General features: G+C 31.2%; 1 protein-coding gene and 1 long non-coding RNA gene across 14 annotated transcripts; one reads left to right on the forward strand and one right to left on the reverse strand.

Annotated features, from left to right (window-relative positions):
• The first annotated feature begins 1,359 nt into the window (after positions 1-1,359).
• On the forward strand, positions 1,360-7,730 carry LOC139843483 (uncharacterized). Of its 13 annotated transcripts, XM_071833576.1 has the most exons (9): positions 1,360-1,526; positions 1,821-1,882; positions 2,613-2,675; positions 2,838-2,873; positions 3,075-3,109; positions 3,226-3,260; positions 6,062-6,637; positions 6,916-7,006; positions 7,349-7,730. In XM_071833576.1, the coding sequence occupies exons 7-9, from the start codon at positions 6,459-6,461 to the stop codon at positions 7,445-7,447; spliced, it is 369 nt and encodes a 122-aa protein (XP_071689677.1). In that variant the 5' UTR covers positions 1,360-1,526; positions 1,821-1,882; positions 2,613-2,675; positions 2,838-2,873; positions 3,075-3,109; positions 3,226-3,260; positions 6,062-6,458; the 3' UTR covers positions 7,448-7,730. The 13 variants fall into 13 exon arrangements, with proteins under 13 accessions (XP_071689677.1, XP_071689673.1, XP_071689671.1 ...); XM_071833572.1 differs by having other exon boundaries at positions 1,360-2,271; XM_071833570.1 differs by having other exon boundaries at positions 1,360-1,882; positions 2,151-2,675.
• A 4,684-nt stretch (positions 7,731-12,414) lies between these two features.
• LOC139843654 (uncharacterized) lies at positions 12,415-15,460 on the reverse strand. Its single transcript, XR_011757668.1, has 3 exons — positions 14,650-15,460; positions 14,352-14,513; positions 12,415-14,266 (listed from the first exon to the last, which is right to left on the reverse strand). It is a non-coding gene; the product is annotated as an uncharacterized lncRNA (long non-coding RNA).
• Between the last annotated feature and the right edge of the window lie 11,384 nt (positions 15,461-26,844).

A 26,844-nucleotide genomic window follows, 5' to 3' on the forward strand; every position in this document is an offset into this window, starting at 1 on the left:
GATTTTCGTCACTTGACGAATACATTATGAATGCTTATTACATGTACTGTACACCTAGATTTGTAGATGTGAGAAACTTATCATTCGCACGGGCATATGCAGATAAAGGTACATCCATACGGATGAAGTGACTCATATGTACGGATCAAAGACTGGTTTGGGTATAATATTCATCCGTACGGATGAGTTAATTCATTAGCGAAAGGCATCTGTAGGAATGTAAACTAACAACCTATGAATACGAGTTCTTGTTTTCATTACGGTTTAAGAGTTTTGAGAGCCCTACTCTTGAGACTTGCGGCGATCCAGACGTGTGGGGTAGATTATGCTCAATCTCCATTTGCCAATCGATGTTTCTTTGCTTAAATCACGTAATCGTTCGCGTTCTATATAATATTAACTTTGATTCATCGTGTTTATCTCTTCTATCTTTTGATCTTGCTCGTATGTTGTATAAAGATCCAAATAACGTTTTCACAATTAAAAAATCGACTTAGAATTTAATTATTTTTTAATTGTAAGTGTTTTAAGCACTCAAACAATCTGTCTTTCGTATGGACTCTTTAAATAAAAATGTTTTAGTGATTTTGTGTAGACTAAAACACTTACAATATATATATATATATATATATATATATATATATATATATATATATATATATATATATATATAAAAGAGATTAATTTAGCTTTGTTGTCATTAGAGGAGTAATAATAGGGATGATTGACAAGTGGAATTTACACGTGTCAAATACTCATAGTTTTTGATTTTAATAAAAAAATTCTATTAAAACAAATGAAACACTCCAACTAATTTAGAAGAAATTTAAACTGCATCACTATCACTATCACTATTATTTATTTATACATTAAAAGAGAGTATCGATTAGCTAATAAATATTTTCAAAACCCCCTTAATTACCATTAGATTAGAAAATTACATTATAATACCCCTTAATCCAACGGTTCAAAATAATCCTATATTCATATTAGCTAATAAATCAATTTTAATTTTTAAACAACCTAAAATGCCCCTTTAATAATAAAAACATGGGAGTAAAATTAAGAATCTCATATTAAGGGTGTGTTTGGACGAAAGTAGCTGGAGCTGGAGCTGTAGTTTATGAGCAGAAGCAGGAGCTAGAGCTGGAGCTTATTTTTAAAGCTGGTAGCTGGAGCTTATTATTTTTTATAAATGTTTGATAAACTAGCTGGAGCTTATTTTTCAGTTCATAAGCTCTACTTTTTTTCATAAGCTACAAGTAACTTATTTTTTCAGAGTTTATGATTTTCATAAGCTCTATTTTTATGACTCGAAACTTATTAAAATCATAAGCTCTCAAGCTCCAATAACTCCGATAAGCTACTAGCCAAACACACAAATAACAACCTCATCTTCATTCAACAATATCACCTCCATCGCCACCATTAACCACCGGCGCCACTACCGCAAAGACCACCACCACCGCTCCTACGAACCTGATTGCTCCACATACCACCAGCAACACCGACGTTTGTTCAATTTTGTAAGTTCCTTTAAATTCAGCCTTCTATATCTTTGTATGTTTATGAGATGAACGGAATTTTCCCTTTGAAGTGATTTCTTGAGAGGTTAGGGTTTCCTTTATGTTAATTTCTTTTTGTTTGTTTCTTTTGTTCATTTAAATCTCCGGTTGCTGTAACTTAAGTTTGAGAAAACACACCAAGTAAATTACTTTGTTGTTTTTATTCTCCTTCAAAATGCTTAATGTAGGGCATATTTGGATTGCCACTTAATGGTAACAAATCCTCTCTATTATGTCAAATTTCTTGGAAAGCAGGTGCTTCAGGTTTCACTTTTCACTTTGAGGTGTCCACAGGTAGTATTATTTCATATGTTATGGTATAAGTTTGCATTTGATTTAGTTTGGATTATTGAAAATTGATGTTACTTTGAACTCATTAACCAATAAACAGGATATTTCTTCAGTTGTTAATAATAATATTTTTTACCGATATTTTTTATACATATGTATATGTATATGTATATTTAAATTTAATCTGCAATATACCAGTTTTAGTCCGCATAAATATTTCATCTTTATTCGAAGTCATACTACAATATCATCATTAGATGGATCATTTGAGTCATAAAGTTTCCATCTTCACAGCCTCATGTCGGGAAGCTGTCAAGTCTTTATCTTAGCTTTTGGTTTTAAATGAAGGAATTCCTGAGAACTTGAGATGGAAACTTGTTTTTGTTGGAAACAGATACTAACCAATTCCAGGAAGGTAGATTATTTATGTAGTCTATAAGTGACAAAATGAGTGCGTCTGGGTCAAAATACATCTTTTTGGTACATGTTGAAACAAGTTGGGTCGGTTCAGGCTGGAATTTTTCAAAACACTTTTAGCCTGTTTTCAGTTTCAAGAAGTGCATCCCTAATTATCTTAACCCATCGTCATCTACTTCTCAAAACTCCAGTTCAAAACAACTGTTGTTTCTATCTTTTATATAATTATTTTTCTAGATCAGTTTTTAGATACTTTTTCGCAAAAGCTCAAAGTCAACATTCATGTGTATCTTTAGAATTATTGATGCTACTGATTATTATCCTGGTGGAATTGTGTAGATTCTTATGCATATTGTACCAGGAAGCAAAAGCAGATCCACAAATTCTTGATACAATTTCCAAGTAGGTTATGAATCTATTTTATAGATTGATGTTTATTTAAGGTATATATATTTGATTAGAGATTAGATCCTTATGTTGTAATAATCTAAACCCTTTTTCATTATTTAGATTATTAAATATTAGATTATGATTCGTCATGATTTGTGATCTCTTTGTTTACAGGCGAAAGTTACGATTCAGGATCAACCATTGATTAGGGTATGATCACATTCTTTACACCCTCAATTGGTACGAGGTTTTGCGCAACTGCTTTCCGTTTCTGATTAACTGTTGCATGCTTTCATCTAGACTTCTTATTTGCTTATCCTACCTTTTTTTTTATCGACGAATATATCCACCATTTGTTATTTTATTTATTGATGTCTTCTTATTGATTTCATATTTTTTTTGTTGTTGCAGGTTTTGCTAGCAGGCTCTCGACTGAGTTATTTGTGGTAAGTAATACCTTAAAAAAAATTCTGTTAACCTTTTTTTAGTGATATACTTATGTTTATGTTTGTTTCCGTATTATGTATCATCGTCGCCATTTATTGGATTTTCGCATTCAAAGGCTATATTCTCGGATTCCGTTTATCACATTTTCAGGTCAGTGTTCGTTTGTTTTCCATTCGTGTGCTTTGGTTCTTTTTTCCCAATGTATTATTGTGTTTTGGTTGGATTATACGACATGCGTTTTCCAGCTGCATCTTTCAGTTGTTGTATTTGGATGGTCTTTTGAGCTTTATCTTCTTCATACAACCATATGTTGTTCTTTAGATATTATTGCATAAATGATTAGGTAGTATTTGTTGAATGCAGTTTGTGAGATGCATTGTTTTGAATGTCTTTTTGGTGTTAGTTTTTCCATACTAGCATGTGATTAAGTAATAGCTTTTGAATGCATTTAGTTATACATGTTGTTTTTGTTGGCCAGTGGTCAGATTATCTTATTTAAGTTTTCTTCCAATTGTCTTCATACAATTGTGTTCCTACTATTTTATTTTAAAAAAATACCCCTAAAAACGACAAAAGAATGTCAGCTCCTGGATGATAAAACTGACTTGAGGGTGTTAATGATGATCTTTTTCTTGCAAGCACATCTACTTTATCTTCCAGGCAAATTGTGATTACAAATATGTTGAAAAGCATAACCGTTTTGCAAGTTCGTTCTCTGATAAGTCATCTTCGGTTCTTGGTTCTGCTGAAAACTTTCCATTTCCATCAGATCGTCATGATGTTCCTTTTTTTGATTCAGTGAACGATGATGACGGGCCGGTTTCCATTGGTAAATAGATTTGTGAATTTTTTGTTATTATTTTCTCATCATTTTTTGTTATCAATATGTTTTTTCCATGTGTGTTCACAATGATTCTTATGATAACTATAAAATGGTGCTCACTCAATTGATTCTCCTCAACGTGGATTGCATGACAATAAACCGATTATTATGTTACTTTTCAATATTTATAGTGTCAGTTTTATTTTGATTTATAGTTATTCATTCAAAGTTTAGGGTCATACTTGATACAGTTATATCTGAATCCTTAATATTATGCCTCAGTATTAACTTTTGGATTGCAGAGTAGGTGTTTGTGTTTATGCCTCAATGAAGTTTTCTTGAAAATTAAATCGTAAGTTTTTATTATGTTTTAAGTCTTCTAATTGTGAATGGATTTCTTATATTTAGTTGGTTATGTTCTTCAACCTGCAACTGTAAATCCTTTTCTATGATCAAGGTAAACTGTACAATTTTTAAGGTTGAATTTTGATTTGTGCAAGTTTGAAGTTTGTATATTAGTTTCTTGGTAGTGCTTGAAAGCTGGGTCTTCCCAATCTTGTTGAAATTCAGCCAAGTTAGAGTGTATAAGATTTGTTACCCAAATTATATCTTGGACATAAGTTTCTAGGCGTTGAAACCAATACCTATTATCATGTCACCTAAAATGTTCAATAAACTTATTCTGCCACCTCTTGTAAATCAATACCTTCGTTGGTTATTCAAGATATGTTGATGTTGTAAGTACACATATATAGTGTTACGAAATATTATATTACTTAATTTTAATTTTATTGTTTACAACATATTCATTATCAAACGGGCCAGAATTGACACTTGAATCGTCTGTACTTCTATTACCAAATGTACTCACATAATTATTGTAATGTATTTAAATAGCTCATAATTTGATGGGTGAAATAATATCAATATTCATACCGCGTTTTTTAGTTAAATTTCATTAACAGGATGTATTTATGCTATTAATTGTTTAAATGGTTTATGGTTTTTTTTTTATTGTTTATAATGTATTTATGATATAATTGTTTTTGGTATAATTTAAAATATGAATATTATGACATATTTATTTATGATATAACTGATTATGGTTTAATTTAGGGTTAGTGTTTATATTTATAGTTTAGGGTTTATATTATAAGGTTTAGAGTTTAGCGTTTATATCATAGGGTTTAGGGTTTATATTTAGGGTTTAGTGTTTAGGTTTGGGGTTTAGAGTTTTGGGTTTAGGTTTAGGGTTTAGAGTTTTGGGTTTAGGGTTTAGGTTACGGTTTAGGGTTTGGGTTTAAATTTTAAGGCTTAGATTTAGGTTTAGGGTTTAGGGTTTATATTTTAGGGCTTAGGGTTTAGGGTTAGGGTTCAGAGTTTTTAGGGTTTATATTTTAGGCCTTAGGGTTTAGGGTCAGTGTTCAGAGTTTTTAGGGTTTAGAGTTTAGGTTTTGGGTTTAGATTTAGGGTTTAGAGGTTAGGTTTAGGGTTTTGGGTTTAGATTTAGGGTTTAGGGTTTAGGTTAGGGTTTTGGGTTTAGATTTAGGGTTTGGTGTTTAGATTTTAGGGCTTAGAGTTTAGGTTTAGGGTTTTGGAATTAGATTTAGGATTTCGGGTTTAGGGTTTATATTTTAGGGCTTATGGTTTAAAGTTAGGGTTCAGAGTTTTTAGGGTTTATATTGTAGGGCTTAGAGTTTAGGGTCAGTGTTCAGTTTTTTTAGCGTTTAGAGTTTAGGTTTTGGGTTTAGATTTAGGGTTTAGAGGTTAGGTTTAGAGTTTTGGGTTTAGATTTAGGTTAGGGTTTAGGTTAAGTTTTTAGATTTAGGGTTTAGGGTTTAGATTTTAGGGTTTTGGGTTTAGATTTATGGTTTAGGGTTAAAATTAATTTTGCATTATAATTATATATTTGTTGTGCTTGACCTGGTATCTACAACATTTTTATTGTTAAATATTATGGTTAGGTCTTTAATTCCTTTAATTTGCTTTAAAGTTTCTGTTTTGATGTGATTAACTTATAACTTATCAATAATAATTTGTTGTAATTTGATTTAAAGTACCAATTTTGATGTAGTTTTATATTAGTCATATTAATCTGCTTAAACATCTTTATTCTATTATGTGATAGACGAATTTGTAATTCATGTTGAGGTCGCATATGATGTATTCTTCAAAAACAAGTTTACCTCCAGAGGATTGTGGTTGCAAAAGCTTTTTCGGATACATATGCTTAAGTTTGGATCCAGGGTTGCAAAAGCTTTTTCGGATAAACATGCTTAACTTGGCTAATACGGCTGGAGAATTTCAGATTGCTTAACATGGTAGGATCAAGTTAAAGAATGGTGATTTGTGATGAAGCTAATGCTACCATTGAATCTGATATTGAATAAACTTTTACGCAACTTGTGCATTGGCTTAAAAAAATCCCCGAAAAGGTTTTTTGATGCACTTATGGATCATAACAGTTAATTTGGTTCCAATTGCATATTTGACCCAATTCATCTATTGATATTTACTTCAGAAGCATGAAAGGTATACCCTTGAGTCTGGATTCAAATGTATCCACTTCTCACAAAGTAGATAACATACGAGGCGAATCTTTATATCATTCATCTCCTTTTATGGGATTCAAGGATATCAGATGTTTGCTAAAGATATCCCTCCTAATGATAAGCAAGAATTGGATCAGGCTTTGCATACAAAAGTAAGTACTAAATATGCAACATCTCTTACGTATTGGAATCAATGAGCATGTTACATATAGACGTACAAGTCCCCTGTTAGTAAGAAACTAAATATAGCTCCAGATTAATAATATTTCCAATTTTGATTAATGTTCCTTAATGTGAATTATCATCTTGGGTTCCACAGGATAACATATTTTTATTCAATAATCCAAAAGTGATAATGTTTAAAGCATATGTAGTATAATCACATTAAGTGATAGTTACATCATTAACATTTCATTTGCATCAAATGAAGGAAAACTAAACGGATGTTTCATGTTTGTCTACTTTCCCGATTGATGGCTGCAAACATGTACTTTTCAAAGATTGAGGATCTAATGTTTGAGGTATGTATAATTTAGGGGCTTTTAAAACTTTGTGAAGTTGGTGAGAGTTTAGATGGAACTCAAAAATTTGGGACAAATTTGCATTATAAACTAAACAAGACAGCTGCAAATGGTCATTTAGTCATAAATTTACATTTGGTCATTTGGATCAAGTTTGCATTATCAACGAAATGGGTCAAATGTAAATGGTCATTTAGCCATAGAGTTACATTTTATCATTTGGTCATTTGGGTCAAATTTGCATAATTAACTAAATGGGTCAACTACAAATGGTCATTTGGTCATAAAGTTATTTTTGATCATTTTTTCATTTGGGTCATTTTGTTCTTTTTATTGCTGCAGATTCTTGAAATTGCACAACTTCAAGATGTAATATTGAGTTTTGGTTCTTACCTTTGTATAACTATTGTTTCTCATGGCAACACCAATGTTTGCATCTAAAAAATGTTCAAACTTCATAAATAAGTGGAATGCCTTTGTACATTGGAATTACATATTCAGTATTTATAGGTTAAGTTTGCAAAATGAGCATTCAGGGTAACTGGCCAAAACGGATAACTTTTCAAGTTATCGTAAAGGTCGAATGATGTTTTAGGCTATTGATCTTAAGTGGGCAGATGTTTGCTGTTTGATGCTTCAGCTGCATCAAGTGATGTTTTAGATCTTTGTTTGGTCAATGATGGATGGTCCATCATTCAGGTTTGTAATGCCATAGCTTCTCGTTATGATTTATCGCTTTTCACTAAATACAATATCAATTATCAATGAACTACAAAACAAAGTTATCATGCTTTTGGATTGAAAAGCTTATGTAGATATGTGATTTTCATGAACCAGGTGAAAAATATGATTAAGTAGTAAGTGAAATTGTAGTCTTATAAATAAGTAGTAAATTATGCTGTAGTTTGTTGCTTCATGCCTCATATTTTATTTTAAGTGAATTATAAATATAGACTAGTTAAAGACCCGTGATTTCGCGGGGTTTTCGAAGGGTGAAATCATTTATTAATATCATATTATATTGTATTTGTTATTTTGCTTTGAATTTGGTTATCCAAACAATCTACAATAGAAGATGATCAATATGAAGTTCATGTTTCCATAAGAATACTATTTGTAATATATTTATATTGGCAATTTTTTTTTATATACAGAAGAATAAGATTATACAAACATAAGATCATACATTTTAGTTGTTTAGTTGCAACTCGTATTTAATGATAAGATCTGTAGTATATCAAAATTACCATCATTCATCAATTGACATATCATAAAGTTCAATTGCATGCCAAAGTATTCAGTGCTAAGCTACCATAAGTTATATCTTTAAGCGTTTAATAATTACATGGCCAAACATCAAAATAGAAAGAAACTAAATCCATATTCATTAAAACTTCTGCACAAACTAACGAAAAACCTGCAGAATTAAAAGACTTTGATACCGAAACAAACTGTTACACCAGGTGAATTCCATCTAGGACCATGATGAACATGCGTTCGTCACGCGGGAACGCAATTAAACACTTGTCATCCGGAACATACCCATTTACAATTAAGAACTACCCTTTAGAAACATACTTTTTCTTTGATCTTTTTTCTTGCTTCATACCCCATATATGAGTTTTGTTGTTCAGATCGGGCCACTCATAGTCACAATTACTTTGTAGTTCTAAAATCTAAACTCTAAACCCTAACCTGTAAACAATAAACCCTAAACATTAAATCATTAACCCTATACACTAAACTATAAACCCTAAACCCTATATCTAAACCCTAAACTCTAAAACCTAAACCAACCCCGAACCCTAAACCACCGACGGTATACCCTACACACTAAACTTTAAACCCTAAACTCTATACCCTAAACCCTAAACCTTAAATTCTAAAATCTAAACTCTAAACCCTAAACTATAAACCCTAAACCATATACCCTAAACCCTATACATTAAACCATAAACCCCAAACCTAAACCCCAAATCCTATACACTAAACTCTAAACCATAAACTCTATATCTATACTCTAAACCATAAATTGTAAAAACAAAACCCTAAACACGAAACCCTATATCCTAAACCTTAAATCATAAATTCTAAAATCTAAACCTTAAACCTTAAAGTCTAAACCATAAACCCTAAACACTATACTCTAAACCCTATACACTAAACTCTAAACCCTAACCCTAAACACTAAACCCAAAACCATAAACGCTAATAAATAAACCCTAAACCCTAAAACCTAATATAACCTAAACCCTAAATCATAAATTCTAAATTCTAAACCCTAAACCCTAATCTGTAATCCATAAACCCTAAACACTAAATCATAAACATTATACACTAAACTCTAAACCCTAAACCCTATATCTAAACTCTAAACTCTAAAACTTAAACCAACCGTAAACCCTAAACCACCAACGCTATACCCTACACACTAAATCCTAAACCCTAAACCCTAAACCCTAAACCCTATACCATAAACCCTAAACCATAAACCTTAAATTTTAAAATCTAAACCCTAAACTATAAACATTAAACCCTAAACACTAAACCATATACCCTAAACCCTATACACTAAACCATAAAACCTAAACTTAAACCCTAAATCCTATACACTAAACCCTATATCTATACTCTAAACAATAAATTGTAAAAACAAAACCCGAAACCCGAAACCCTATATCATAAACCTTAAATCATAAATTCTAAAATTTAAAGCTTAAAGTGTAAACTATAAACCCTAAACACTAAACCCTATACACTAAACTCTAAACCCTAAACCCAATATCTAAACCATAAAAACCCTAAACCCTAAATCATTCCTAAACCCTAAACCCCAAACCCTCAACCCTACCCTAAACCATGGTCCAGACCTCCTAGAGGTCGAACCTCAAATGATTTAGTAGAGATCACTCAACTAATTGAACCTTTTTTCTTGTCTGACAGTGACGATGCTTGGAAATGGACGATGGACTCATTAGGAACCTTTACCTCAAGTTGCCTATCTGCTTTGATTGATGAGAAAAAGCTCGGATGCTGCCAGCAGTTTGAAAACCATCAGAAATAGAGCACTTCCACGAAAAATTTACATCTTCGTTGGAGAGGGATCATGCATATAATCCCAACTATGTCGGAACTCGGCAAAAGAGACATCGACTTAAACTCAGTTCTTTGCCCACTATGCAATTCAACGGTGGAAACAGTCGATCACATATTAATCACATGCTCAATATCGACATTCATTTGGGATCAACTTCTTAAGTGGTGGAACGGTCAAAATCATCACATTACAAATATCGAAGAAGCTTTCGTGGATATCCAAAACATAGCAAGCACATCGATGGACAAGACAATATGGCAAGCAACTAAATGGGTATGGAGTTATATAACTTGTTCAAAATAAAATACGGACTTAAAATCGAAAGTAATAGTAATCAATGATCCGTATCTGCTAATATGTTCGTCGTATATAGTTGCAGACGATGATAATTTAACTTTTTATGTTCTTTTCAATTCTTCGGTGTAGTTTCCCACAAATTAGTCAGTGTCCTAAATCTTTTGACGTGGTCATGATTTGTGAAGAATGTCATTGCTTGTGGTCATATTTTGAGTATCTTTTGGATCTCCGACAAAGCCTTTTGACGTAATTGGTCAGCCTGTAAAAATCATAACATTATATTTTCGTTATAAATGTGTATAATATTAAAACATATTCAAAGTTTAAAATGTATTGATTAAATTTATCTCATCCATAAAGTTGTGCATAATAGTTAGGTTCTCAACTGAACTTGACATACAATTTTCATTATTTGACATGGGAGATTCATCACCTTTATTCACAAAAATTTTCTCAGTTAAAGCATCTCCTATAATGGCTTCTAACTTGTTAAGATGTGTAGTTAGTGCAATCTCTTTTTCTAAGATACCAGCTTTCAAAGATTCCATTCTTTGAATTTGATTGTCAATCTTCTCGATGTGGTTACTGATTAACTATGATAAGATAATGAATGATAATATTAGTTTAACTACAAGTTTTAATGTGATAAAATACTTAAAGTAAAACGATTATATAATAAATATTAAGATTAAACTAACTAATATGTTATACTTAAATATAAGTATACTTGCCTTCAGTAAATCGGTTGGATGGAATCCTCCAACCAATATTGTACATCGTTCAGCAGGTGACATTCATGTTCCATAAACAATACTGAAGACATCAACTTTTCAAGCAAGTTTTTATAATTTGAACAGCTTATAGAAATGAGTAGATATATTATCGATAATGGGTATAATATCTGCATCAATAAAGTCTCCAATCAACTCTCTACAGAGGCTTAATATTAGTTGCTGATGATCTAAGAAACCTTAAAGATCTGAAGCCATTAGTTAGGGTTTCTTAAGACATGCGAATTTAAGGAGTTTTTGTAAGTGACAAATTAAATATCGAATTGTTCTAGTAATATGAATTTATATATAGTATTTGTTAGTTTGTTTTTAGCCAGTATTTATCTAAAGTGTATTCAAATACTTACAAACCAACTCGAATTATATAAGTCCAATAATGAATGACAGTTTAAGAGCATACCAAATAACTTGGTATACGCTAACGAACTAAAGTAGAACTAAGTTGTAGAAGTGATAATACAATAAACAGAAAGTACAACAAAATTAAGAAATACCACATTTCTTATCAGTACAAATCCAATAACCATATCTATTCTCATCAAGTTAGCAAAGTGATATGTATGAAACCGTGAATCAGGTGTCAGATGGTAAACAAGATCCAATAAAAAAGTAAGTCATAATCTCAATTAGGAGTATGTTTGTAGTAGTTAAATTAACATTTTGTAATCAAACTACAGAGAGTGAAATATTAATCGTTATCTAAACTATGATTATAACTTGTGACTCATTGGGATTTTGGATCGAGCAATTATTTTATTTTAAATGTAACTTGTGTATTTAAATCCTATATATACATACTAGCCTTTAAGAGCCCGTGCGTTGCACGGCGAATCTTAATACAACAAACTGGATACGTATATGTTAAATAAATTAACGGTATATTCTTGTGGATGAAATAAACATAATATGGTTACAATTTTTTGCTTTACACAAAACATATAGATTAAGGTTACTAATTTTAATATTAGCAAAACACAAAACACATTACCTACAAGTGATGAAATTATAAGCACAATTTAATACATTAGGTAAAAGTTGGTCAAATTGGGTGACACTCATATATTGTTCTATTTGTCAATGAAGTAATGAATAGTGCAACTAAACTCTTTTAAAGGAGAAGATTGACGCACCAATATACCAACTATTTCCATTGTTTCAAAACCAATTATTTTCAGTCAAGTGTTACTGAGGGGTAAGATTGACATCCATCACATAATTCCATCACATTCAGATACTTCCGTCACATTGCTCCAGTGGAAATACATAAGTTAGTTGTAAACATGAACATCTTCCTCGAATAAATATGAATAGATTTTGGTTAGCCACATGGAATCAGATGAATCCAATAGCACGTTTTTTTCCTTTCAACTATTGCTCAACAGGTTGGAATCAGATGAGGCCCGTTTCCTATTGCTAAACGGGTCGGATTTTTCTGGGTGAAAAAGGGAAATGGTGTCAACAGTAGAAACCGTCCCCCTCAACCAATCAACTGCCGTCAATATCGACGTAAATTAGAATTAGGATTAATAAGTACAAAAGACTACATCTCTAAAAGTGACTCTAAACGGGTATTATGAAACAAAACCAAACCGTTATAACTATCTATTAACAGTTGCCAACTATTGATAGTAAGTACAAAATGTTTAACTATTTGATAGAAACTTACCGATGAAGCTGATGAATTAGCTAACAGTTGGAATATAAGTAATCAAGAGAACTATTCAGACAGCTATTCCTATAACATCGCAAATCAAATAGGACAATCACTAATAAAGATAACTTACAAAAATAGCAAACATTTGGACCGAAATTATTCATTATTTAATAAGATATAGCAATAATATAATGTGTGGAGAGCAATAATACCACTGCGTATATTTAACAAAGTGTATTAAATTAGCTTGTGTTTACAGTATCAAATAAGTACAAATGTATAAGTATAAACACATAAAGATTGCATATAAAAGTACTTACTTTAAATCAATCAAGACGGAATTAATGAATTTCGAGTTCTCATGTTTACCATTCGTAATCGGACTAAAATAATGTACCCGACCAACACTCGAGCTACTCAAAAGTCTCACCACCACAGCCACCTGTTGCAGTCGCTTTCTACAAATTTATTGTTTGACGAAGTACTAAGACAAAGAAATGAGAAAGATACTTATTCCCGAAGCAAAGCATTAGCCCTGGAGGTATGTTGAGGTACACCACCAAAATTGGTGTCAGCAGCCCCACCGTTAAGAGCTTGCACAATAATATCTACTATGCATAGACTATTAGTAAGCTTCGAACCAATAAAGCTTACACACAATGTCGGGCAAAAAAAAAAAAATTTAACTTCGGCCTGGTTGCTTTGCAATGAAGTAAAAAAACTCAGAGGTGGCTCTTTTGACCCACCTAAACATGGACTGTTCGACTTAGGATAAGTTTTATTTTGATTGAGTTAGATAAAACAACAAAACCCAATATTTTGATACAGTTTGTTGAGTAAAAAAATCAACTTAGTTTACAAAGGCGGAACATGACAAAAGTATGGCAACTTAAACACATATTGGCATGTCTAAAAGTCAATGCATTTTGATCAGTAAAGCATTGTTCACCCACCTAAAATACTTTATGGGATTAAGCAATCCCAATTTTTACACTAACCCATTATGGCAGCTAACGTGTGCAATACCAAAAATGTGACTTAATGTCGGGGAATTTCTCCGCAAATTTCTCGTGTAAAATGATGCAAAAGCACTGTAATTTGTAGTACTGGAAATGGTCCAGAAAAAAGAAACATTCAAAACTATATCCTAAAAAATAATTAAGAACAATACCTACTTGGCAAGCTGGTGACTGACTCGTACTTCTGTGAGAGCAATAAAAATATTAGATATGACTACTGATATTCACATTTGCAATTAGTTTTCGGTGTTAACACCATCAGCACACGGGCAAGCTTGAATGAGACAAATGTGTGTTACCTAGTTGTAGAGGATTATGAATGACAAAGGTTGATTATGTGTTGAGCAAGGACATCATTGTCAAGGACCTGATTGCACATCACTTGGATGGCGATCTCCAAAGCTGAAATATTCATATTAATTTATCAATAGTAAGAAGCGATATACGTGTTATGGATCGTGTTATTGTAGAAGATGAAATACTATACCTCTAGTGTTGTACTTGGACCGATAAAAGTTAATGTGAGAGAGCCTTTGTAGCTGCGTAAACCAGAAGCCACAAAGTAATTTTTAGGCTTCTTTGCTCCAGGTGACCTCTTGTGCATTTGGAGTTTAGAAATTTTCTTAGCTTCGGTATCCATGTCATCATTCTGCAGAAATTAGATATATATTTTAATTCACGTCAACAAATTATAAGTTAACATGTAGTGAATTCCATTCGTCAACCATGCTTTACTGCAACTACAAATAATTCAACAAAGAAGTTACTTGGAAAGAATATCTTACTGGATTTACCAAAAGTTCCTCTTCAAAATGCTTGTATCTCTTTTTAGCCAGTTGTGACGATCAAAGGCCCTTATCACAATAACCTTAAAAAATAACAACTTTCCAAAACACATATAAGAAGGTATCTGAAATCATAAGAACATCTTCCCATTTTGTTTTGTGATTATAGATTGCTTCTTAAAAATTAAAATAAAAAATAACCTATGAACTGAAACCCTAGAAATTGTGCGACTCCAGAATTATGACTAAATTATTTTGGGTCTTCTAATAATCAAGTGAGATCACACAAATCTTGTTTGCATAACTCCAAATTTGAATATTTCAAAGGTAATCACCATTAAAATCGTTACTTTACATCAAAATTAACGACCAACAAATAATTGAACTTATATTTGTACCAGTGAACCACAAAATTTAGGGTTTCGAGTTTTTGATTTTGCTATTAATCTCAATTTGAAACCATGAATTAATCAATCAAAAGATTAAAATACCTGTAAATACACTACATACATGTACATCCTGATTCCTTGTATATATTGATTAAAAAAATTAGGGTTACTAACCTTGTTAAAATATACAACCTGGATGAATAATCAACCTCAAAATTGTACTTAGAAACTTAAATACTTGATCTTCCACATAACGGAAAAGGTTCGGAGCGGGCATCATCGACGTGAATCGTTTGAGACCAAGTTTAAGCCGTTTATACAAAGCGGATACCGTTCGATTTGTAAAACTCTCAACGGTAATACTATGATGTTGACATATGATTTCAAAGTTGAAGGTGTGAAAAAATGGCGTTTTGATTTATTTGTCTGGTTATGCGAAGAGAGAAGAAGAGACAGAGAGGGTGTGAATGAAATTTTCAGGATAGGTCTGGGACACGTGGTGTGTTCTATATTTTTACGGGAAAGAAAAAATAAAATGAAAGAAATTATGTGGGGTATGACACGTGTTTGTTAGGTAGGGGGACATTAGGTGCTGACACTTAGTATGTGATGTTATGCTTTATGTGATGTAGGGGATATCTTAAATACATGCTCAACCGAATTTAAAAACTTCTCTCAATTTAGAATCCTTTAACCAAGAAGATTCAATGATCCAAGGACATAGAAGTTAATGCTCTCCCCAATTATCCTCAAGAGTTCCCTCACTCATATATAGCTCTAGAGTATCCTGAATAAACATTGACACAAAATTAGTAGCTAATTAATATGATTCAGTGTAAGTTTATCAACAATATATTATGCATGTTGGCACACACCATAAAATTCACAACCACATAAGCCATCACGGCCGGTTCAACATAAACTTTAATTTACTAATAATGTGTGACTATCTACAACGTTCTTGGTCTCGGTCATGATCTTGTATTTATCTAAAGTGTATTCAAGTACTTACAAAGCAACTCGAATTACATAAGGCTCGAATATCTAAAAAACTAATAACGAATGACAGTTTAAGAGCAGACCAAAAAACTTGGTCTGGTCATTTTGTTACATTAACGAACTAAAATTTAAATAAGTTGTAGAACTGATAATAAAACAAACATAAATACACATTAATGTAAATGCACACATATCTCGACCTTTAAGGTTGTCAAGTGATTTTACTTCAATGACTCAAGCTGCTACATTATTTCTTAGCCTCATAGGTACTAACCTATAGAATACTAGATGTATTACAAATATTATTAACTTTTAACTTACACATTTGAAAACAAATGCTAACTAAGGACATTACTTTTTAATAAAGCGATGTAGTTGGTTGTATGCATTGAAATTGGCATTGGTCAACTTTCATTTGATATCACCCAGTCAACGCATTTAACTTGTTTCCATTTCCTTTATAAAAGTTATTTTATTGGGTACGTTTGAAGCAAATTGACCAAGTTATAAGCAAATGGGTTGAATCACATTTTCTACAAAGTAAGGCTGAATGGTAACAATTATAAGGAGCCTGGTGATGTAGATGGTAATCTTATAAGACAGGTTATACTATTGAGTAACTTACCTTGTAAGATTGAGAGAGTTGTCAATATCTGCCGAAGTAGCGTTCTCACGTCGCTATCTTTTTCGGTAATCCCAAATTAACGGTTAATTACAACTAATTATACCTAGTAGGTAAACTTAAGTAGACTAAAATAAACCCAATTTCACTTGTGTTACTTTTCATTGTATTTATAAAGTACCTGTCATCATTCGTCATATAAAAAAAACTGCCACTTTTGGCATGAGATGAAAACTCCAGAAAAGACACACTCTTACAAATCAATAACATGTCATCAACTCGGTTGATATTAGCAAATTTCGTAAGTCTCCTACAACTATGCGTATTATGTATTTACATGAACATTAACAGTTGCAAAACAAAATCAATTAACCCTAATGTACTATGATTTGTGATAAGCAAAAAACAACTTTCAATCACTACAGTAGATTTTTATGCTATAAAGTGTTATGGAAAAATATAGCCTGAACCGAGCCAACTTCCTTCAACATGCAAATAAAAGACGCATTTCGACCCTGACCCACCCATTTTGTCACTTATAGGCTACATAAATAATCTACCTTCCTGGAATTGGTAAGTACCCTCTTCCCGCAGGCAAGTTTCCATCTCAAGTTCTAAAATGGACTTGACAGCTTCCCAAGCTGAAGCTGTCAAGATGGAAAATTTATGACTTTAATGATCTAACTAATGATGATATTGTAGTATGATCAAGTAAATATGAAATTTTTATGCGGGCTAAAACTGGTCAGTATAGCTTGACCTATCAACATTATTTTTTATTTGAACTTCATAATAAGACAACTTTGACTTAAGTAAATTTTGAGGCTATAAGCGTTCGAAAACACCTTGATAAAATTCCATACCATCCATAGACGCAATTGGAAACCCAACTCAACTCAAGTATAAGTAAATGGGTTGAACGTGGTGAAACTTTTGTCTACAACAACTATTATCGTATGTAATTGTTAACCCTAGAAATGAATTAGTCTAATAAATAAGCATGTAAGTTTATTACCCGTTGTTCCAATACATTTTCTTGAAAGTCGATTACAACAAATTTATAGCTTCTTGAAACCATTCCATTGTTGAGTCCTCTGCATGAAGATTTATATCAACATCAACTTTTGCCAAAAAAAAAAAAAAAAAAAAAAAAAAAAAAACTTTTTGAACTAAAATCAACATTGTACTTATATGCATTGGAACTAAAATCAACATTACCTCAAAACTTTGAGCCCAGGTCAAGTTAAATTTTATTGTCTTTCAAGGAATGCCAGTCCAGGGTACGTGAATCAGTAAGAAATTGCATCAAATTTTTAATAATCCGCCATATTTGTGTCATTTTTTTTTTCCATTTATCATGAATTGATCAAGCAGGTAACCATGAGCACCATGTATCTAAATACCAATGTTACATTTTCCAACAAAAATGTAACATTAATAAATAATGACATTCTGTACAATGGTTATTTAGTTAAAAGTCAGTTAATATTAATAATTTGGCCAAATATCTATCTAGAGTATGTATGATAAACATAAATTAGAGTAGCTGAAGTCAATAATTAGTAAAATGCCATTTGAATTAAAGAAGTAACATTATTAACTATCATAATAAATATCATCAATTCATAAGTAACTAACCTTCTTTGACAATAATAATTGCAGCTGGACGATAGTCTTCCACCACCTCTGGTATTTCATATATTGCCGATGGGCGGGGATAAGAATATGGGGTGTAGGTTGCATATGGCATTATGACTTTCCAATTGTTTAATATGGTTGCTTGTAGAATGCTATTGGAGTAGTAACACTAATGTTCACTTTTATCCCCTTTGACATGTTCGACCCATATGATATCTCTTTTATTTGACCCGTTAGACTAAATGGTCTAAATGCAGATTATACGTTAAATCTATATAGCCACCATTTATCCTTGTTTCGACTCAATGTAGATTATATTAAAACGCAGCAAACTGATTTACAAATGCAACTAAAACCAAATCAATTAACTTCATTTTCTTGCTCGAGTTTTCTATCCCAAGCTGAGGTATCCTGTTAGGTATCAGAAAACGTTGGGCATCACATTTCTGGAACATGGAATACCATAAAAATGGTTAGTTTCGCATAAGGTGTGTCTACATTATTATAACATATAAAATCCATTCTTTCGTATGTTTATGAGCATTAAAGTAAAATGAAATTATTTTGTAATCCTGAATAGAACAACTTTTCGTGTCACTTGACGTTTAAAAGTGAACGACTATTTGACCATTTAATGCCTATATAATTATTTGTAGGTAAGTTAATTGGTGGAAACAACTTTTTTTAAAGCTATTTTAAAGCTAATGTGTGCTTCACTTTAGTTTCCAAACCATTTGGTCAAATTCCCATTTTGAAACTGGTGCTGGACAATTAGTTGTCAAACCAAAAGTATTAATTCGATACCCAAACCACAACTAATCACACTAAGAACTTATTTGTACATTGTAAAAATTCATATAATACACTTTCAAAACCAACCCATTTGACATTGATCCCAAACTGCAGATGGGTTAGGATGGCAATTTTAACCCATTTGACAACACACTGGTGGGATGACAATTCTAACCCATTTTGCTGTGATAATTTAGTAATTACCTAATTTTTTGATTACATTTATAATAATACCCTAATATACAACTATAGTCACACAAAAAAATATGAAAACTATGAATCAGATTGATTATGCATAATCATACCAATATTGTGGATAATGATTTGATGATTAAACGCTGAGAATAAACCGAATGTGATGTTACCCTGATTGTTTCTCTTCGAGATGCCATCCTTCTTCATCCCAATTTTAGAGCAAACGATTAATTTTCTGTGCGTTCTTGATTATCTACTACAAATTTAGGACAAACATCAGAAACTAACAAAATTATACACATACTACAAATAACTGATTATATACATTTCAAACATAATTTAGTTTTTTTTTTTAGATCCGTAATTAGATTTTTCTGGGCAATCTTTCACACAGTGGCCACTTTGTTTGCATATAAAGCAGTCTTTTCCCTGCAAAACAAATATAGAAAATAGAACAATTATGTAGGTTTAGCTTGCGTTCCTTCTTTTGGTGGACCACTCTCTAGTGCACCACTATCTCCTTTAATCTCCACATTTTCTTCAACCTGATACAACAACAAAGTTATAAATTTGAATAGAAAAACTTGTTTCATAAGTCCCAAAAATAACAATAAAACTTTTTTCATAAGTCCCAAAAATAACAATAGCACAACCTCGCGGGTTTCTATTTTAACAGTTCATCTTCATCTATGCATTCTTTGACGTTTTAATGAAGAAAGAACTACGCTTACCTACTTATTTTAGAATGAAATAATTTGTTATCAATAATGACCAGTTTCGGATTGCTCATGTGATACATATTATTACCAGTAACTTAAACAACTGTTGTTTTCAACCAACTGTTTTAATTCATAGTTCTGTTCAGTTGCAGCATAATTACTATTACTAATCAACATCTTCTTCCTAGACTGAATAATTCTGAACATCAAACTCATAACTTAAAAAAATTAATTAAGAAAACTAAACAGACACCAATTACTATTCTTAAATTCACTACCTTACCTAAAAGGAAACACAAATAACCATAAAACGACTCCCAAATATATCAAAACAAACAAACAATATCCGACATTAAATCAATACACTACAAGTTTGACTTACCTAAAAGCTATAAGCAAACATGATAAATCCAATTAAACTCAAATGATTCATATTGCAAAATCATAATTCAACAGTTACATAATGCCCATAATATAGATGCATATAATCTATATATCGAATCAAACGTAAACACATATAGAATATCTCTTTTCTCAATTTCTAAGTCATTGTTAGTTATATGAAAATAAGATGACCAAACAAAAAGAAACAAACCTTGTAACATAGAGATTATCTGCATATATACAAATTGTAGCCGAGATGATGATGATGATGATGACGACGATGATGATGATGATGATGAAGGATCGGTGTTGGGTCGTTCATTACCACAAGCTCTTAACATTGATTTTTGTACAATTATTAAATTTAAATCTGCATATGCTTCATCATCGCTGTTGCTCAAAATAATCGGTTATTTATTTCAATAATCAAAATAGAAACTTCTCTGAAGATTGGATCGATGAAGAAGATGAATTCATCTGGGTTTAATCTGTAGTCTCTCTGAAGATGGATGCGAATAGAAACTTGAGGTCCGGGTATTTTATTTTTAAGGGTTTTAGGTCCGCGTATTTATTTTAAAGGGTATTAAGGGTATAATTTTTGTTAAGAATGATTTATTAGCTAATATTTTAAGGGGATGATTAAGGACCGTTGGATAAGGGGTATTATGATGTAATTTTCTAATCTAACGGTAATAAAAAGAGTTTTGAAAATAATTATTAGTTAATCGAAATCCTCTTTTAATGTATATAGTGATAGTGATCTTTATATAGGTATCCATCATAAAAAATAATAATTCTTGATAATATGCAAATCCATTGAGTTATATCAACTTGTCTCAGATTTTATGATGATTTTATCATGAAATCAAGCACCCAGCTAGACAACAGGTTACTAATCAAAAACTGTTAAAATTTAATATTTTTATTGAGTACTATTTCTCATTTAATACTAACGTTAAGTGACTAATGGCTAATGTCAACATCTCTTTTGGTACTATATTTTGTTAATTCAACTAAATCCATGATTCTGTATCTCTTAAAACTAATGACATGTATGTACGTCACTTATTTTGTACTTAGACGTCACTTATTTTGTACTTAGAATAATATTACTTACCTAACTGACTCTTTAACGTAATATGTTTAAGAGATCATCAAACTTTTGTCAATGTAATCATATATTACAATCTGTTCAATGTTAGTCAACTATAATAGATACAATTTTATATTTTTACATTAACAGTATAAAAAAATGTAGTTATATAAACATCTAAAATCATGTTTATACAAAAAAACATAAAATAAAATATAATTAACATAATAAAAATTTAGCCTTTCAAAAATCTCGCGAATTCGCGGGTTATTAACTAGTTAAATAAAAAAATTGAAACGGTGAGGATCTACGCATCTTTTATTCACAACCCTAAATTCTCTTTTAAACTAACCTCAAACAAACCCTAAATTGTATTAATAATACGGAGTAACTGCATTAAACACTAATTGAATAAGAAAACGTTAACATCTTCCTTCATTCCTTTTCTCCCACCTCCAGAAAATTCGTTCTTAATAAAAATTGTATAGTTTGGTTCTTTGTAAATAATCCATAGTCCAAACCAAATCATTTGTGGATATGAAATCGGAAGAAACCAATCAAATCGATATATATTCAGATCGAGTTATTTTGGATAATTTTAACGGTGAAAATTATCGGTGTGTTCAAGTTTAAATCACAAAAAAACCGTCGATCGATTCAAGTCGGATTCGGAACAATGAAATCAATGCAGCGTCTAAAAACACAGATGATTCATATTGCATGTTTTCAATTCATGTTTTGCATAAAGGTACCAAAATTAACCATCTCGGTTAAATAATGATGATTCATAATAGTCTGACAAATGTGGACAACAAAGATTCACAAAATGAATCATTTAGTCATAATGAAACGTTGGTTGATGTTAAACATTTGTGATTATGTATTTCACCATCTGGGCTTCTTTACGCGTAGGTGTTACAACTAGATAGAATTTTTATTTTTTTTTGGAACCGCAAATAGCAACTAAATAGAAATTGAAAGTGTCTTTTTTATAATAGTAAAAATAATGATACTGAAATATTCATATTATTGGTTGCAAGTTTGTAGGTCAAAAGGACTATGTAAGAGTTTAAAGAATGTTATTGTTGTTTTAACTTGTAGGTGATAAATTTGAAGCTGCACAAAATGATGGACGTGCCTTTAGTGGAATCAATCCAGCTCCTTATATAAACTATATAATAGAAATCGATATGTATATTTTATATATCTATATCTATGTACTAAATGATTTGAAAGGGTTATTGAGCAGCCGTGCAACGCACGGACTCAAAACCTAGTATATATATATATATATATATATATATATATATATATATATATATATATATATATATATATATATATATAGTAGAGGGATCAAATGAGAACTATTTTTAGAATGAGAACTCTGAGAATTAGGTATTCGAGTAAAAAAAATGACGCGGCCGAACAAAAAATAGGCATAGTCGAACAATTTTTATTTTTGGTCTTTAGATGCATTGTTAGCTTGTTCTACATTTTATGTAGAAGATGATGATAGAACAGCATGTAGAACATGCTGTTCTACACTAGTTGTACATCAATTTTCATCAAATTAAGTTAGAGTTCTCAGAGTTCTCATTTTAAAAATGGTTCTCATTTGATCCCTCTACTATATATATATATATATATATATATATATATATATATATATATATATATATATATATATATATATATATAGTGGTAGGATCAAGAGGGAAGTAACCATTCGGGGGGAAGCAAAAACTTTTTTTTTCGTTTTTTGAAAAAACTTTGTTCACGAACATTATAGATGAGATGAAAATATGAACATTTAGTAGAGACACTTTGTGATAAATATTTTTTTTTTTGGCGGAAAAATGCTCGAAGAAGTAATATATAACAATTATCGTGTTTTTTGAGCGTATTTTGAGGTTTTAGCTATTGGGGTTTAAATATTAGGGTTTAGATATTAGGGTTTATAGGGTTTAGATATTAGGGTTTATAAATTTAGGGTTTAGGGTTTAGATTTAGGATTTAGATTTAGGATTTAGATTGAGTTTTTAACACGAACGGTTTAGAGTTTAGGGTTTAGGGTTTGTTGTTTTGGGTTTATGGAATAAACCCAAAACACCAAACCCTAAACCCTAAACCCTAAACTCTAAATCGGGCTAAATTTTACTTCACAAAACATGAAGAAAAAAAACGTTCATATTCTTCACGAACAATATTATCTTGAATGTTATTTTTGTCGATCGTTTTCCCGCCTAAATAATAACATTCATCACGAAGTGTCTCTTCTAAATGTTCATATTTTCATGTGATCTTGATACCGGGAAAAAAAAAATTCAAAAAAAACGAAAAAAAATTTGCTTCCCCCCGATTGGTTACTTCCCCATTGATCCTGCCCCTATATATATATATATATATATATATATATATATATATATATATATATATATATATATATATATATATATGACTTGACCTTTTCAATTGTATAAACAATTTATTAAACTAAATGAATACTTGAATTATATTTTAAAAGTTTATTAAAAATAAATTAATCGAATACAATATATAAATTATAATTATAATTTTTTTGACCAGCTTCTTAAAAATCACCGACGGGCCCTGATCACATCCAAAACACATGTCAGATGGAAACCCGGGACATGAGAAAACTCATTGATGAGATTCGAACGCGAGTCATGTACATTGAAATCTCATCTCTGGGACAAGGGCTGATATCACATAGCTACGACCAAGGTTGCAAAATTCGCTACTCGGGGTTTAATCGTTCGGGAATTTGAAAAGAGTAATCGACAATTTGAGGATTAATTGTATTGTAAATAATTAATTTTAAATTTATACGTGTAAGAAGAAAACCATAAATATAAACATAAACTTTAACATAATTGACTACTATCATTCATTTTGTTCAGAAAATCTAAAATTTTAGTTTAAATTCAGTATAAATGTTGACTTATTTGACTTTGATGGACTATGATCAAAAATCTGATTTTGACTCATTAACCGACTAATTAAAGGGATTTTGAAAAATCGGGACTGATTGTTATTAATAACGAGTAATCCGAGATTAATTTGGGGAGTAATCAAATTTTTTAAAACCGTGAGCCTACTCGTGGTAACTTGTGATGACCCGGAAAATTTCGACTAATTTAAACCAATTCTCTATATGATTTAATACTATGTAAATATACATATATATATATATATATGTATGTATATATATATATATATATATATATATATATATATATGTACAAGTAAAAATGACTTTGCTACAGTAAAACACTATTTTGCTACAGTAAAACACTATTTGCTACAGTGAAACCGTATTTTGCTACAGTGCTACAGTGAAAACACTATTTGCTACAGTAAACACTATTTGCTACAGTAAACACTATTTGCTACAGTACACACTATTTGCTACAGTAAAAACTATTTGATGTCGACGAACTAGCAAACAAAAACAGAAAAGGCGGTCATGCGATCGCATGGCAAAAACACTAAAAACTCATGCGATCGCATGAGCTACAGTAAATCGAAAAGTACTATAAAAGGTCAGTTTTGCTTGACGATTTTTTTCATTCTTATTCTGTACTTAAAATTTATATTTATAATTTTAATTATAATTTTAATTTTAAGTTTAATAATAATAAAGTATATTCGAGGGTATTTTTAATTCGGGTTTCAAACCGTTTTAAAATAAGGAAATATTGGGTATTGTTCGGGGTATTGTTCTTGAATCCAAGGCCAACCATACAGTCGTCTACCATCATTACGTCTACGCAATTTGCCTACAATATTGAGTCTCAATATTGAATCGTGAGTTATAGTCTCCCTTTTTAAATACTTTAAATATTTTTGGGCTGAGAATACATGCAATTTATTTTAAACGCAATAAGACACAAGTACATACTAAATTCTACACTGAGTTAAATCGAAAATCCCTTAGCTTTGGTAACTAGTAGCTGCCAGTACATAGGATATGGACTGGTAAACGCGAATAATTGTATATGGATCCATAGGGCTTGACATCCCCGTCCGAGCTAGAGCGCTAGCCTTTTAACGGACGTATGTTATTTGAGTTTAAGACACGTTGGTTTGCGTGTATTAAAACGAATGGGGTAATTATCACTATAGCGTTAAGTTTAGTTACCAAGGTGCTCTGTTACGTAGAATCTATTGATAAACTTCTGATGAAATCTTGTAGTCTATCTTTATATATGTTTATGACTCGAGCAATTAAACCTATAACTCACCAACATTCGTGTTGACTTTTTAGCATATTTTATTCTCAGGTCCTTAGAATGCTTCCGCTGTGATGTGCTTGTTGCCTGCATGGAGTCTCTCATGTTTTGTACAAAGTTTATTGCATTCAAAATAAAACTGCATTGTGTAATAAATAATTGGACTGTGATGTCAACCTGTAAATTAAAGACTTGTGTATTTCGGGGTTTTGCTTATACCTAAGCACTCGCCCACATGTTTATAACTTTCTATGTTTAGAAAGTCACTTATTTTAATGAATGCAATATTTTATCAAAATGTATCATATAGAGGTCAAAACCTCACTGTGGAATCAATGATTAACGTGCCGCGTCAATAGCGATTTTGACGGGTCGTTACATAACTATAATTATAAGTAAATAATAAATGAAACTTAATGAATACACGATCCATCTAACATTTTTCATTTACGAGAATGATCACGTAAAAAAATTCTAATAACAAATACATAGCAGTAATAAGGGTATGTTTGGCAAAACTAGCTGGTAGCTTTTAGCTGTTAGCTAATAGCTAGTAGCTGGTAGCATTTAGCTGTTAGCTAGTAGCTAATAGCTAGTAGCTTTTAACTGTTAGCTTATAGCTTATAGCTAATAGCTGGTAACTGTTAGTTTTTTTTTATATGTATTTAATTAGTTGGCGGAGTGGCTGAAAATGTTCAAATAAAAAGTAAAATGATAAAAAGCTACAAATTAAAAGTCAAACGCTAGTTTTAGTAACATTTAGCTTTTAATTTTTCTCTCCTTCAAAAGGCTTTAAACTCTTGCAACCAAACAAATTTTTTTTATTTTATATGATTTTTTTTATAAACGTCAAAAGCTTAAAAAAATTTTGTTGGCAAACATGACATAAGTTACAAGAAAGTGGAAACCAAATACACAACCTGATTAAGTGAGTCAACAGTAAGCGTCGATTTATTGACGACTTGACTGCCGCTTAGAGGTTAAATGTGTCTGTTGACTGTTGTTGTTGTGTATTCAATCTTGACAATCCATAAACAAAGAGTGTGATTTTATTTTTTCACTAGTAATTATGATAAATTCATTTTTAGATGTACAATACAAATACCTT

Source organism: Rutidosis leptorrhynchoides, chromosome 4, assembly GCF_046630445.1.
Source record: "Rutidosis leptorrhynchoides isolate AG116_Rl617_1_P2 chromosome 4, CSIRO_AGI_Rlap_v1, whole genome shotgun sequence".
Classification (NCBI taxonomy): Eukaryota; Viridiplantae; Streptophyta; class Magnoliopsida; order Asterales; family Asteraceae; genus Rutidosis; species Rutidosis leptorrhynchoides.

Excerpts from the sequence above, each read along its gene's own strand:
- LOC139843483 (XM_071833572.1), top strand. The coding sequence starts at position 6,459 with ATGAAAGGTATACCCTTGAGTCTGGATTCAAATGTATCCACTTCTCAC. Across the intron at positions 6,638-6,915 it reads ATCAGGCTTTGCATACAAAA|GAAAACTAAACGGATGTTTC; the intron begins GTAAGTACTAAA and ends CATCAAATGAAG. Across the intron at positions 7,007-7,348 it reads TTGAGGATCTAATGTTTGAG|ATTCTTGAAATTGCACAACT; the intron begins GTATGTATAATT and ends TTATTGCTGCAG.